Genomic DNA, 11,919 nt, shown 5'->3' on the forward strand with positions numbered 1-11,919 from the left:
AGTTTTGATACAATCTTTGCGAAATATCTAAAATCGCCGGTTGCGCGCGATTACAAATAATAATATATATTACAAATAATAATATATTTCGCGAGATAAGAATTATTATTGAGCATCATGACACGCGAGAACAAAGAAAATATTTTTTCATATCTCATTCGTTGGTTTAAAATATTTTGCAATTTTCATGCGTTACATCACATCACTTGCGAAAATCGTAGATTGGAGCGCGGAATGAGAAATTTTCTGCGTGTCACGCTACTCACGCTTATTATGCATTATTCTCGGCTCCGTTTACGAATTTCCTAATGTTATTCCATGCCAATTGAATATGGCACGTTCATAAAGCTCTCAATTTAGCCAGTCTTGCGTTTGACCAGCTCTTCATTATTAGGGAGGAAGAAGAAAATCTTTTACTTGCTATTGACTTTATATATAATCAGTCGTGATAATATATTACATATTTACTTGAGACAACATGTTTGCACATTGGATTGTCCAAGTATCGCACTGATAAAATCAAGTGGTCATTACGTGTAGCTGTAAGAGTCATTGCGAATATATACTGTAAGCACAAAGGAGAGATTGGAAAGCGATGAAAATGACGACGGTTCCAGCTAAGCATACTCTTCATAGTGGAATTTTTCATCCTGTCTTACGACAGTGGCAATCTCCAAATATAGAGATCACTGTCAATAATCTTATGTATCCTATATTCGTATCGTAAGTATGATATCTGATTGCTCTATCTAAATAATATAATTTATGCAAACATATATTTTCTACATACATCTTTCTATCAAATATGCGTAATCTAAAAATTTATTCATTTGTATATATATTTCTGCTAATTGCAATATTATGGAAATGTGACTTTTGTATTTCTAGGGATGAGAAAACTAATAAAGACGCCATTAATAGTATGCCTGGTGTATACCGTTATGGCATTAATCAGTTGGAGAACATGTTGCAACCTTTAATTGCCAAAGGACTGCAGTCTGTCTTATTATTTGGCGTATCGCAACATCTTGATAAAGTAATATTAACGAATTGCAATAATATAGAAAGAGAGAGAAAAAAAAGTTTCTCTGAAATAACATAAAAATATATTGGAATATACTAATTATCTTATTTTATTTTTTGTAATAATTTCTAAATTTTTAACTATATGTTTTTAACTGCAATTAAATATTTAATGAGAAAGTTTTTTTTAAAATTCTATCAATTTTTTTTAGGACGAAATTGGAAGCAACGCCGACAGTGCAAGAAATCCTATTATTCAAGCTGTACCATTATTGCGAAAAAAGTTTCCCAATTTATTGGTAGCATGTGACGTTTGTTTATGTCCATATACAATTCATGGACACTGCGGTATTCTAAAAAACGATGGTAGCATAAATAATGCAGACAGTATTCAAAGGATTGCTGAAATAGCTGTGTCGTATGCAAAAGCTGGTAAAAAAAAGTTCATACATTCTAAAAATTTTCTTTAAGATATAATTATCTATATAATAATTACTTCAAAAATGTTTGTAACCCATTACAGGCGCACAAATTGTTGCACCGTCCGACATGATGGATGGCAGGATAAGTGCAATAAAACAGAGTCTAGCTGCTGCTGGATATTCAAATAAAGTAGCAGTTTTATCATATGCTGTAAAATTCGCGTCAGGGCTTTACGGACCTTTCCGGGACGCATCGCAGTCTGCTCCCAAGTTCATAATATATGTTACGTGAACTATAGATTTTCAGGCGATCTATGCGCTCAATGCGTGAAACGGAACGCATCCCAGGTATCGATCATGTAATATTTTCCCTAGGGCGGAAACGCGAAAAGTGTAAAATATTAGCATTGAAATTAATGGGAAAATTTTTCACTTTTCACTTTTCCCCTAAGGCGGAAAAGTGAAAAATTTTTTCATTGATTTCAATGCTAATATTTTTCATTTTTCAAGTTTTCGTTCTAGGGAAAAAGTTACATGATCGGTACCCAGAGCGATTAACGACGTCATTGCTTCGTCTCTGCCAATAAAAAACTTGAATTCATAGTAAAATATAGTGATTAATTGATCCGGGTTGGGTTAACCTGTTCATTCGAAAACGCTATATGTTATTGGCTCTCGCGGCCTTTCGCAATGCATCATGGGTTGTGCAAGTAAATACATACATTAAGGCCGGTATTCATAGTCCGTTCTTATATTTAAGATCGTCTTAAGATCCCCTTCAACCAATGAAATGGCCGCATAACATCTTAAAACCGTACTTAAGATGATCTTAAATATAAGGACGAACTATGAATACCGGCCTAAATCTGCTTTTATATAACCTTACCTCTATCTATTCTCATTGGCTGCGGTCGGGAAGACGCTAGAAATGCTTTCAAGCATTGCATTAATCAATCAGAATAAATAAATCTTTATTTTTTTTTTTGGCCTGATTGGGCAATTAATTGCTTCGAAGCATTTCTAGAGTCTTTCCGACCGCAGCCATTGGTCGCGTTCAGCAGAGAAAACCGCTTAGTAGCAAACGAATGTGATTGGTACTCTGCTGAACGCGGCCATTGTCAAAGCAATGGGCGCGTTCGGCAGAGAAAGCGCTCAGTTATTGTCTTGTCAACACTCGACGTTGATTCGTTGATTCTAAAAGTAAGAGCCAATCACGTTCGATTACTACTGAGCGGTTTTCTCTGCTGAACGCGCCCAATGTTTATGGCGTGTCCTAACTTAAAGCCCGGTCTACATAGGACGCAACACGCCAGACGCAAGCAAAATCGACCAATCATAGTCGAATATTCTCGGAATAATCTACTGTGATTGGTCGATTTTGCTTGCGTCTGGCGTGTTGCGTCCTATGTAGACCGGGCTTTACACAACCCAACCCTAATCCTAACTTGATCTAACCCGATCTAACCTAGACAACCTAGACAACAGTTGGCTGTCTTCGGCTACCCTCTAGTCTATCCCTACCTGCGTACCTGCTGCCATTAATATAGTCTCTCGCGAGGTCTCACGAGAGTAGCATAGCGCCTTAGCGATGACGGACGCGTCGGGCTTACCGGGCGCTACTATGGGTCAGAGAGCAATGTCGAGGCTGTTGCGGCAACGGGCCGAAGAGTTTCTCGCCTCGCGGAAACACGCCAAAGGAGCCTTGGAAGACATAATCGGCCATTGGGACGTAAGTGCAAAGCCGCTAACATAAGTCGGACTTGCGTTTTCGGTGTTATCTGTTCGTGATTAAGAGATGTCGCTGAAGAATTCTCACCTTTCTTCATTCATAGGAGTCCACCCACTCATGCCTGCTAACGATAGAAACGATATTCGTCAAGATACTGAAACGCGGCGATATGTACCTCGAACGTTCGATAACTCTTACCATTTCGGGTGAGTCTAAAGAAAAAAATGTAATTGTTGGTGATCCGACCAGTCTTTTTATATCAGTCGCAAGATGAGAATAAAAATTATAACGAGTATCCTATATATTTATTATATATTTATAATATCCAAAAAATTTTTCTACGTATCTGAGATTTATATTCTAACATACTGTATGTGAAATAGAACCTAGTCCCGAATCGCACTATGTAACTTGGCTCAGAGATCGCTACGAGGAAGTTTGGAAAAAGATACTAGCATCTATAGAAAAGTGTCGATCGACCATTCAATTGCAAGCCCTTAGAACTGCGATAAAATTGTTGACGGAAGAGGGTAAAGCGTCGTTGGAGCCACGCGACCAATCAGGTTATCACTTTCCTCACTTTCGTCTGAGGCTTATCCTCATGAAGCTGCTTTCATCTCAAAAGGACAATACAAATTTAATATCGAGATTCCAAGAGATCACCGAATATCCCGATGTTTTGTACTATACGTGGAAATGTCTACCCTCTCTTACCCTAAAGGGGCAACCGCAAGAAATTTATATTAAGAATTTATTGGAACTTATAGATAAAATACCACTGCCAAAAGAAGAAGAAGAAGAAGGTACGCTTCCTCTTTTGAGATTTACGCATTGTCTTTGATAACTATATAAAAAGTTATATACATGTAATTTAGTAGAATTTCTTAGCTCTCCCTATATTCTTAAGTTCCTATTCTTTTTTTTTTATTTGATATCTGTATATTTTTATACACAAAATAAAATTGGACAAAACTTGAATATTTCAGAATCTAAAGTATCGGATAATAAGGAGTTTCTGTGTGGATCACAAGATAATGAAATATTCCACATTATCGCTATTTATAACATTTTTCATCTCATTAGTATTTAACATAGTGTTGCTTTACTTTTCTTTCTTTTTTTAAATCAGATACTACATTCACGTGGGATCAGTCGACCGTTAAGCGTGCGTTAAACAAAGTCTGGGGCTGCGTTATGCATTGGGAACTGACGCCGCAGTTACACGAGCAATTGTTACTGGTCTTGCTGGAACGAGTCATGCCACATCTAGAAAAACCGATATTATTGACAGACTTCTTAATGGACTCCCTAGATGTGGATGGTCCTATCGGCGTGCTAGCTTTGCAAGGTGTATTTGTACTGGTCACCAAGCATAATCTAGAATATCCAAAGATTTTCACCAAGCTGTATTCGATGTTTGAACCAGAGATTTTTCATACAAAGTATAAAGCTCGTCTGTTTTACTTGTCTGATCTGTTTCTCAGCTCGACGTAAGTATCCTACACTCTCAAAAATAAAATTTGAGCAAATTGCATTCTATTTTTTTAGAACTAATAGAAAGATTTGTAAAACAAAGAACCCTTTTCAAATATTATGGAAAATTATTTACAAACTTGAGGTGTTTCTATTCTTTCAGACATTTACCGGAAGCATTGGTAGCGGCATTTGCGAAGCGACTCGCACGTCTAACGTTAGTCGCGCCGCCGGAGGATATCCTAATAATCCTCCTCTTCGTGGGTAACCTGTTGCTACGACATCCGGGATTAAAGAGATTGATCGACCATCCACAGGGCGGCGAAGTCGCCTCTGGTGCAGGTGATCCGTTCCTCATGGAAGAACGCGACCCGTTACTGAGTAACGCGTTGCTCAGTAGTCTGTGGGAGATCCGAGCGTTGCAATGGCATATTCTTCCCAGCATCGCCAGTGCAGCACGTTTCATTCGAGAGCCGCTGCCCTCGGTTGAGTATGATATGGCGTCTGCGTTGGAGCGTACCGGTGGCCATCTTTTCGACCGCGAGTTGAAAAACAAGGTCAGAGAAATCATGTTGACATTCGAAAGACCAAACTCCATGGCGCTGTCGAGAGGAGAGAAACTGCTGCAATATTGGCAACTCACGAGCACGCATTGATCCCTTCCTTCTACACGCAGCGTGATCGCCAGAGTGCAATATACGTGAGTGAGAAGGCGTCATTGTCAAGCCTCGCGATTCAGATGAAAAATAGACATTTTGCGTTTTATACAACGTATCAATGACGAGCGAAAGACGCGGCAGTGTATTTTTCCGCGGTGTTGAACATCTGTGCTTAAAATAACGAGTTTGTACGTAATTTCGATTCGCACAAACGAGAAAAAGCTGCTTTTCGTTATTCATCTGAATTATACGTAATACGATAATTTATATATTTTATGCGTAAACTATTTTGTGAGACTTTCTTATACCATTCAACTCTTTCACTGTGTTCCTTGTACAACTTTAATAAAAATTGCTGCTGCCTTGTTACAGCAAACTTTTTGTCAAACTTGCCTAGATAAAGTAGAAAGTCAACATATCGTAGGGACTTTGACATATCATTGGTTTTTATATCTTACACATATAACAACGCAAGAAGAACGGGAATATATAGATATCGATTTAGCTAACATCAGCAACCGCGGTAATCTTCTGTTTCGACGTAATTGACACATTTAATTTCACTACAATGGTAAATGATTTACAAAAAAGGACTATAGTTATTCTTTATTTTTATAGTTTAAACTTTAAAATATAAACATCGAAACGTAACGCCGTGCAATAGAGTCTGTATATAAACGCAAAACTTAATGTGTGTTGCATAATATGATTTGGTTTATTTATGACATTCTAAACACTTTATTGATAAATTATAAAGATAACACTATATAATTTATTTTTTGACAATTATTGATCGATGACGAAAAAGACAAGAAACATTTTTGTTTATATTGAAATATTTTTTTATTGAAATCGGGGGGAGGGGAGAGGAGAGGAAGGGAGGTACAGGGAGAGAGAGAGAAGAATTGAAGTAAACTAACCCGTTGCTTATTCGGCATATTTCAAAACAGAATTTGTATATAGAGTTACTTGTTATAATTTTAATGTTTTGAAGAGATAAATCAAAACTTTTAAGCGGCGCAGTAAAAGAGTTGAATTTCGTTCCTTCCATATTGCGAAGGCAATAAAGTAACGAAATAAAACCGTGCATGATTCAATCTGACATTCTAAATAATTTGCATAATTTGCAAAATCCACATATAAAACACTATATCGATTACATTGATTTAGCCTTCGTGAATAGTGAATATGATATTTGTATGCGCGCGTGAAATACAAGATAATAAACTGAGAATATTTTAATTTAACACAAAATAATTGTATAAACTTACTTTCTCACAAAGTGAGAACATTCTTGATATTGTATACAAAGATTCATATTCATGTGACACATAGGCAAGCATAATATCAGGATTCAATTTTATTTATAATCTATTCTCTCGAATCTATTACATCACGTGAAATTAATTTACATTGTTAGAGATTAGGCATATACATACATACATACATACATACATACATACATACATACATACATACATACATACATATATATATATGTATGTATGTATGTATATTATTTTTGTCATTAGCCTTGTTCTTGATACACATGTCACCAAATGTTTCTATACATTTGTGCCTTGCTGCAAATTGTCTTTTGTATGTATATACAAATACTTTTATGTACATCAGTAAATCTATAAGTTATTACTTCGATAATATCATGTATAATGTCGCTTTGTGTCCAATATCTGGAAAAAAATGCAAGATATTAATTTTTGCTTAATTGGGTATTCTATTCAATTACGGGTCAAGTAATAAAACTGTATTTATCCATACTAATGTACAATTATTCAGATATTGTAAAAGTTTTAACAGTCAAAACTGAAAGCAAACTATGCAGTAATCTCCAAATATTTGGTGCAGTATAATGCAACATTTTACTGCAATGAAAGAATCTTTCTTCATAATAATTATTGTGTAAAATTAATGTTTAGAGTTCTTCGAGAAACTGTTTTTTCATCAGAATTATATACAAGTTAAATTATTAAGCTGTTATAATACTTATTTTATATCGAATTGATAATGAAGTAATGATGGACATTGCTCCTGACATTGGAAAAACTATCTTTATATATATATATTTTTTTTTTATATTACTTATTACATATATTTTTTATCTCTCATACTTTGTACACACACTCTCGTGCTTATAAAAAATATTTGTCTCAGGGCAAAGATGCGCTCACCTGAACCAATTGTCGCCACTCTTCCTCATTCAGGGCTTGCTTTATTTTCACGAGAATGTTCGCCGGAATATCGGCGGATGTTGTGATTGACGTGACATTTTGTGTGGTGGGTACATACTGCACCTGCAACAATTGCGACACCGTGGGTCTCGCTTTCGGATCATGCTGAAGGCACTTCCGCATCACATCGATCAGAACGGGCGGCGTGCGCTCGTGATCCTGAAGATCCTTGCCGCTCGCCGGAAAAGAGAACGTTGTGGCCGGGAACAAAATGTTCGGTTTCGGATTAGTTATGGCGTTCACCTTTGCCCATTGGGAACGTATGTGTTGGAACGGTGTGTGACCATACACTAGACTGTACAGTATGCACCCCAGTGACCATACATCCGACTTGAAACTTATCTGTCAAAAAATTACTTTTCAGCAACTTATGAATTTTTAACTTAAGTCGAACTACGAATATCGCGAGTTATCAATTTTTTTGTTCAATTATTAAGCTAATTTGGTTTTAATTAATAAGTAATTATAATATGTTTTTCTAGGCATTACTTTAAATGTAATAAGAAAAAAGGCATCTTTATCTCGAATTATTTATTTGTTACTTTTGCTTCACCTTGTATTTGACATTGTGTGTAGGCGAATCCGTCTTGCTACCGATGTCCATCAGGGCTTCTGGACTGATGTAATTCAATGTTCCAATTGTATTACTTTTCAGAACAGATGTCATGTCAGAATTTACACTGGAAGCGATGCCAAAATCTATCAACTTGAGACGGCCGCGTACTAGTAAAAAATTTCCCGGTTTTAAATCCGAGTGTATGACTCCTGAAATGCAGAAGCCACATATTTATTTATAGGGCGAAACATGATCGCTTACGTTTAATTAATTAAAGTATTATATATATTCACACCATTATCGTGTATGTGTCTTACAGCGGTGAGCATCTCGTTCCAGTAATACAGAATCATTGTGAGAGAAATTTGCTTCTCCTGAGACATGGACTTGAGAAGTCTGCTGAGATCGGTGTCACCCATTTCCATCACCACAAAAACCATAGACCCTCTGATTTCACTGAAACAATCGAATTAAATTAACGAACATTGTTAAAGGCATTAATGTTTCGTTAACATTATCGTCCGTCGAATTCCTCTCAGAAACGCGTTCTCGCGCAATCGAGATAATTGCTATCTTTGAATATATCTGATATTCTGCACATCTGTAATGTAGTAATGTATACTTACTAGTCAAACATTCTGACGACGCAGGGCGCCTGTAACTTACGCAGCATGGAGATCTCGTCCAAGCAGCCCTGGGCCGACTCTTTGTCCATCTTGCTCAAGTCAACGCATTTGATTGCGCGTAATTCGCCGAAAGATATATCCTGCACTCGCAGAACCTCGCCGCTCATTCCATGACCAAGAGAGCCCAGGATAAGATACTCTTTGTCCTTCACGTGTAACGTTTTGCCTTGTCGTTGCGGAGGTATGCTCGACGGTATGGTAAACTGCATGTTCGCCACTCTATCTACGATCTGCTGCGCCTCTTCGCGTTTCTTCTCGTGAACCGAATAACGCTCGTGCGAGTTTTTGCATTCCGAAACGATCCCGTAATCTTCCTCGCTATGCTTGTTCAGGATTTGCAAGGAATCCAAGGAATGTTTTAGGCCCGTATCAGACCCAATTATCACATTTCGTTTAATTTCGTTTTTACTCGACACAGTTTTTGTGCTACTTGCTAGCAATGTGTCGGGCATATTGGCGAACTGTTTGTTGTTCTTCGTTTCTTCGGTAGGTTTCGCAAATTTGGGATCTGAATGCAATGACAACTTAACGTGACAACAAAATAAGATATTTAATAATTTAATTATTATATTTAATTTGAACGCGCTATTAATGCGCTTACCATTATGATAATTCATTTCTGTCTGCATCAGCAATTTTGCATCCAGTTTCTTGTTCCGATCTTCCTGTTGTAATTCGGATGCGACGGTCTTTGTTTCGGCACATGCGTGCAACGTAGCGGACGGCTTTGATTCCAAAGGATGAACTATTGAAGAATCGCCATATGCTGACATAGCGTCCGCTAAAGGCCGTCTCACGTTCTTTGCATTCAATCTGAAGAAAACAAAAATCAATTATCATCGGTGTTCTGTGATCTGCGTTCAAATCCGTTAGAAAGAATCACGGGGTATTCTGGACATGGGAAATGCGATGAAAATTTAATTTTCCAATCAAATTGACAAAAAGTTCATTTATTACAATAATATTTATTTCGGTAATATGTTTATAAATTAAATATATTTTTTATCAGAGAGAGAAATAAATAATATTAGTTAAATATTATGTTTTTTTCCAAAGCGCACAATCGTAAAATGGTTCTCACAAACCTCGCGGAGTCCGGCTTCTCTACAATAGGCGTACAAATTGTATTTTTAGATATTTGCACGTGGTCCTTTGCAATGAAGTTCTTTTCCTCCAATAGTGCGTTATTGTAACACCAACTGGACAATATAGTAGAAGGAGTCTGAATGTGACTTTTGCTTAAATTATCAGACAATTTACTCTGCGGGGACCGAAACAGTTGTTTATGCGATGCGCATGAATTCGGATGCACCGAACCGACTGGCAGATGTTTCAACGGAGTTTCCAAAACTAAACGATTAATCGGAGTAGGTAACGATGTTCGCTGAATTTCGTTCAGTGAGGGTGTACTTAGTTCCATGTGTGTGCACGGGTTTTTCGCTGGTGTACACTTTTCGTTCGCTTCGTACTTAGAAGTGCTGTATTGTGAATTGTTGTATGTTACAGGATGTATCAAATTCCCGGACAAGTTTTGAGATATACAGCTAGCGGATTCCGATATGGCGGTTGGCATCTTGTGAGGCTCCTCGTTACAATCCTTATTCGCCTGGTCGTTAAAACCATATAGCACTCCTTTATACCGCTGGTCCTCCTTGTTTAAATTCAATATTTGCTCTGCATCGCTATTCCAATGCAGTATTTTATTATCAACCAATGTGCTATATGATTGTTCCTCCTTTCTCTTATTTAACATATCGGATATGTAAATATTCTCGAGATTCGATCGAGCACTGTTTATTGTAGGTTGCAGGTTCTTATTCATATCAGACTTTGCAATGTAATCTCCTTTGCCAGGTATCAATGATGACAGAGGTAAGGCCACTTCCATCGAGTAGTTATGAACAACACCAGTTTGGCTCCTCGAGGAGGCAAATGTGCAGCTATGATAGTCCTGTGAATTATCCTCCTGTTTGAAGCCACAAATTCTTAGTTTATTCGAATCGTCAGCTAGCAGACAACCTTTGAACTTTACATCGTCTTTGCATTCTTCCTTATTGCTCGCACAGTTTATTTTTTGTATGGAAAAAGTGTCAATCACATTTGCACAACTATCCCTTGGCAATACGCACGTAGTTCTCGAGAGCCCGTCTGTTGAACCAATCGAGGGATTAACGTCTGCTGTTTCATGTACACGCGATTCCCACAGTACATCTTCAGCAGAATCATTTGGCGCTTCATCCAAATCTGACTCGTCTTCCGACTCGCGGGGTTTCTCCTCGCTTTCGTCGTCATCATCATCTTCGTCGCTCTCACACAAATACAAGAGGCGTACTGGTTGAGACTTTGGTAGTGTAACTGGCACTTTGCCAGTGTTTGTGCTACTAGAACTGTGACTGTTGTTTCCCACAAGATCTGACATTATCGATAGTCTTCAAAGAACAAATGTTATCAACCTGTAAAAAAAGAAATATTATGTTTTAGCAATATTCAAAATATGCATTATTCTATCAGATACAGCTGTTTTATGAAAAAAACCAGGGTTGGGTAGTAACTAGTTAAACAGTTAAAAGTTAAGTTAAAAAGTTGAATATGTTAGTAACTTTTAACTTGACTTAATTAATTTTAAAATGTTAACTTTTAACTTAAATTAATTATTTTTAAATGCATTAACGTTAACTTATAAACCTTTTTGTGCAAGTTAAAATAATTCATCAATATTAAAGTTGTGTGAAAATGGTTGTTCGTAATGCGTATATTTCATTTGTCGTACAACAGGTTTGTCGAATGTGTCGATTCATTGTTGGATAGAGAATTAATTTTTAACTTTAAGGAGTTAATAATTTTTTAACTTAATTTTTTAACTTAACTTTAACTGAGTTAATTTTTGTTTAAGTAACTTTTAACATCAACTTAGTTACTTTTTGAGGCATTAATTTTGAACTTAACTCAGTTAAAAAAAAAATTAACTTATCCAATACATGGGAAAAACATAAATATTTGAAGAAAATAAAAAGAAGCTAAATGCTACAGCAATCAGTACATAATCTTCTGATTATTAATTTACTTTTATATTGTAAAGACACGATTGTTTCGATTAATACATACAGCACAGAAATTATATA

The 11,919-nt window shown here is 36.7% G+C and overlaps 3 protein-coding genes across 5 annotated transcripts in view; 2 read left to right on the top strand and 1 right to left on the bottom strand.

Annotated features, from left to right (window-relative positions):
- Nucleotides 1–74: 74 nt before the first annotated feature.
- LOC115245201 (delta-aminolevulinic acid dehydratase-like) lies at nucleotides 75–1,737 on the top strand. The gene is made up of 4 exons (XM_029823391.1): nucleotides 75–723; nucleotides 889–1,036; nucleotides 1,236–1,455; nucleotides 1,547–1,737. Exons 1-4 carry the CDS (start codon nucleotides 596–598, stop codon nucleotides 1,735–1,737), a joined length of 687 nt encoding a protein of 228 aa, XP_029679251.1. The 5' UTR covers nucleotides 75–595.
- Nucleotides 1,738–2,908: 1,171 nt separating this feature from the next.
- On the top strand, nucleotides 2,909–6,563 carry LOC115245204 (nucleolar complex protein 4 homolog B). Of its 3 annotated transcripts, XM_029823395.1 has the most exons (6): nucleotides 2,909–3,174; nucleotides 3,278–3,380; nucleotides 3,558–3,737; nucleotides 3,942–3,977; nucleotides 4,304–4,664; nucleotides 4,811–6,563. In XM_029823395.1, exons 1-6 carry the CDS (start codon nucleotides 3,034–3,036, stop codon nucleotides 5,301–5,303), a joined length of 1,314 nt encoding a protein of 437 aa, XP_029679255.1. In that variant the 5' UTR covers nucleotides 2,909–3,033; the 3' UTR covers nucleotides 5,304–6,563. The 3 variants fall into 3 exon arrangements, with proteins under 3 accessions (XP_029679255.1, XP_029679254.1, XP_029679256.1); XM_029823394.1 differs by having other exon boundaries at nucleotides 3,558–3,977; XM_029823396.1 differs by lacking the exon at nucleotides 3,942–3,977.
- A 211-nt stretch (nucleotides 6,564–6,774) lies between these two features.
- The window catches only part of LOC115245208 (probable serine/threonine-protein kinase ndrC), a 6,791-nt gene continuing 1,646 nt past the window's right edge, over nucleotides 6,775–11,919 (bottom strand). Inside the window, exons 2-8 of the mRNA XM_029823399.1 lie at nucleotides 9,883–11,250; nucleotides 9,399–9,610; nucleotides 8,738–9,305; nucleotides 8,407–8,567; nucleotides 8,109–8,320; nucleotides 7,496–7,897; nucleotides 6,775–6,997 (exon numbers count right to left, since the gene is read on the bottom strand). Of these exons, the coding sequence (XP_029679259.1) occupies nucleotides 6,968–6,997; nucleotides 7,496–7,897; nucleotides 8,109–8,320; nucleotides 8,407–8,567; nucleotides 8,738–9,305; nucleotides 9,399–9,610; nucleotides 9,883–11,216 (2,919 nt within the window). The 5' untranslated portion in view covers nucleotides 11,217–11,250 and the 3' untranslated portion in view covers nucleotides 6,775–6,967. The remainder of the gene's footprint in view (nucleotides 6,998–7,495; nucleotides 7,898–8,108; nucleotides 8,321–8,406; nucleotides 8,568–8,737; nucleotides 9,306–9,398; nucleotides 9,611–9,882; nucleotides 11,251–11,919) is intronic.

Source organism: Formica exsecta, unplaced genomic scaffold (assembly GCF_003651465.1).
Source record: "Formica exsecta isolate Colony F162 unplaced genomic scaffold, ASM365146v1 scaffold928, whole genome shotgun sequence".
Lineage (NCBI taxonomy): Eukaryota > Metazoa > Arthropoda > Insecta > Hymenoptera > Formicidae > Formica > Formica exsecta.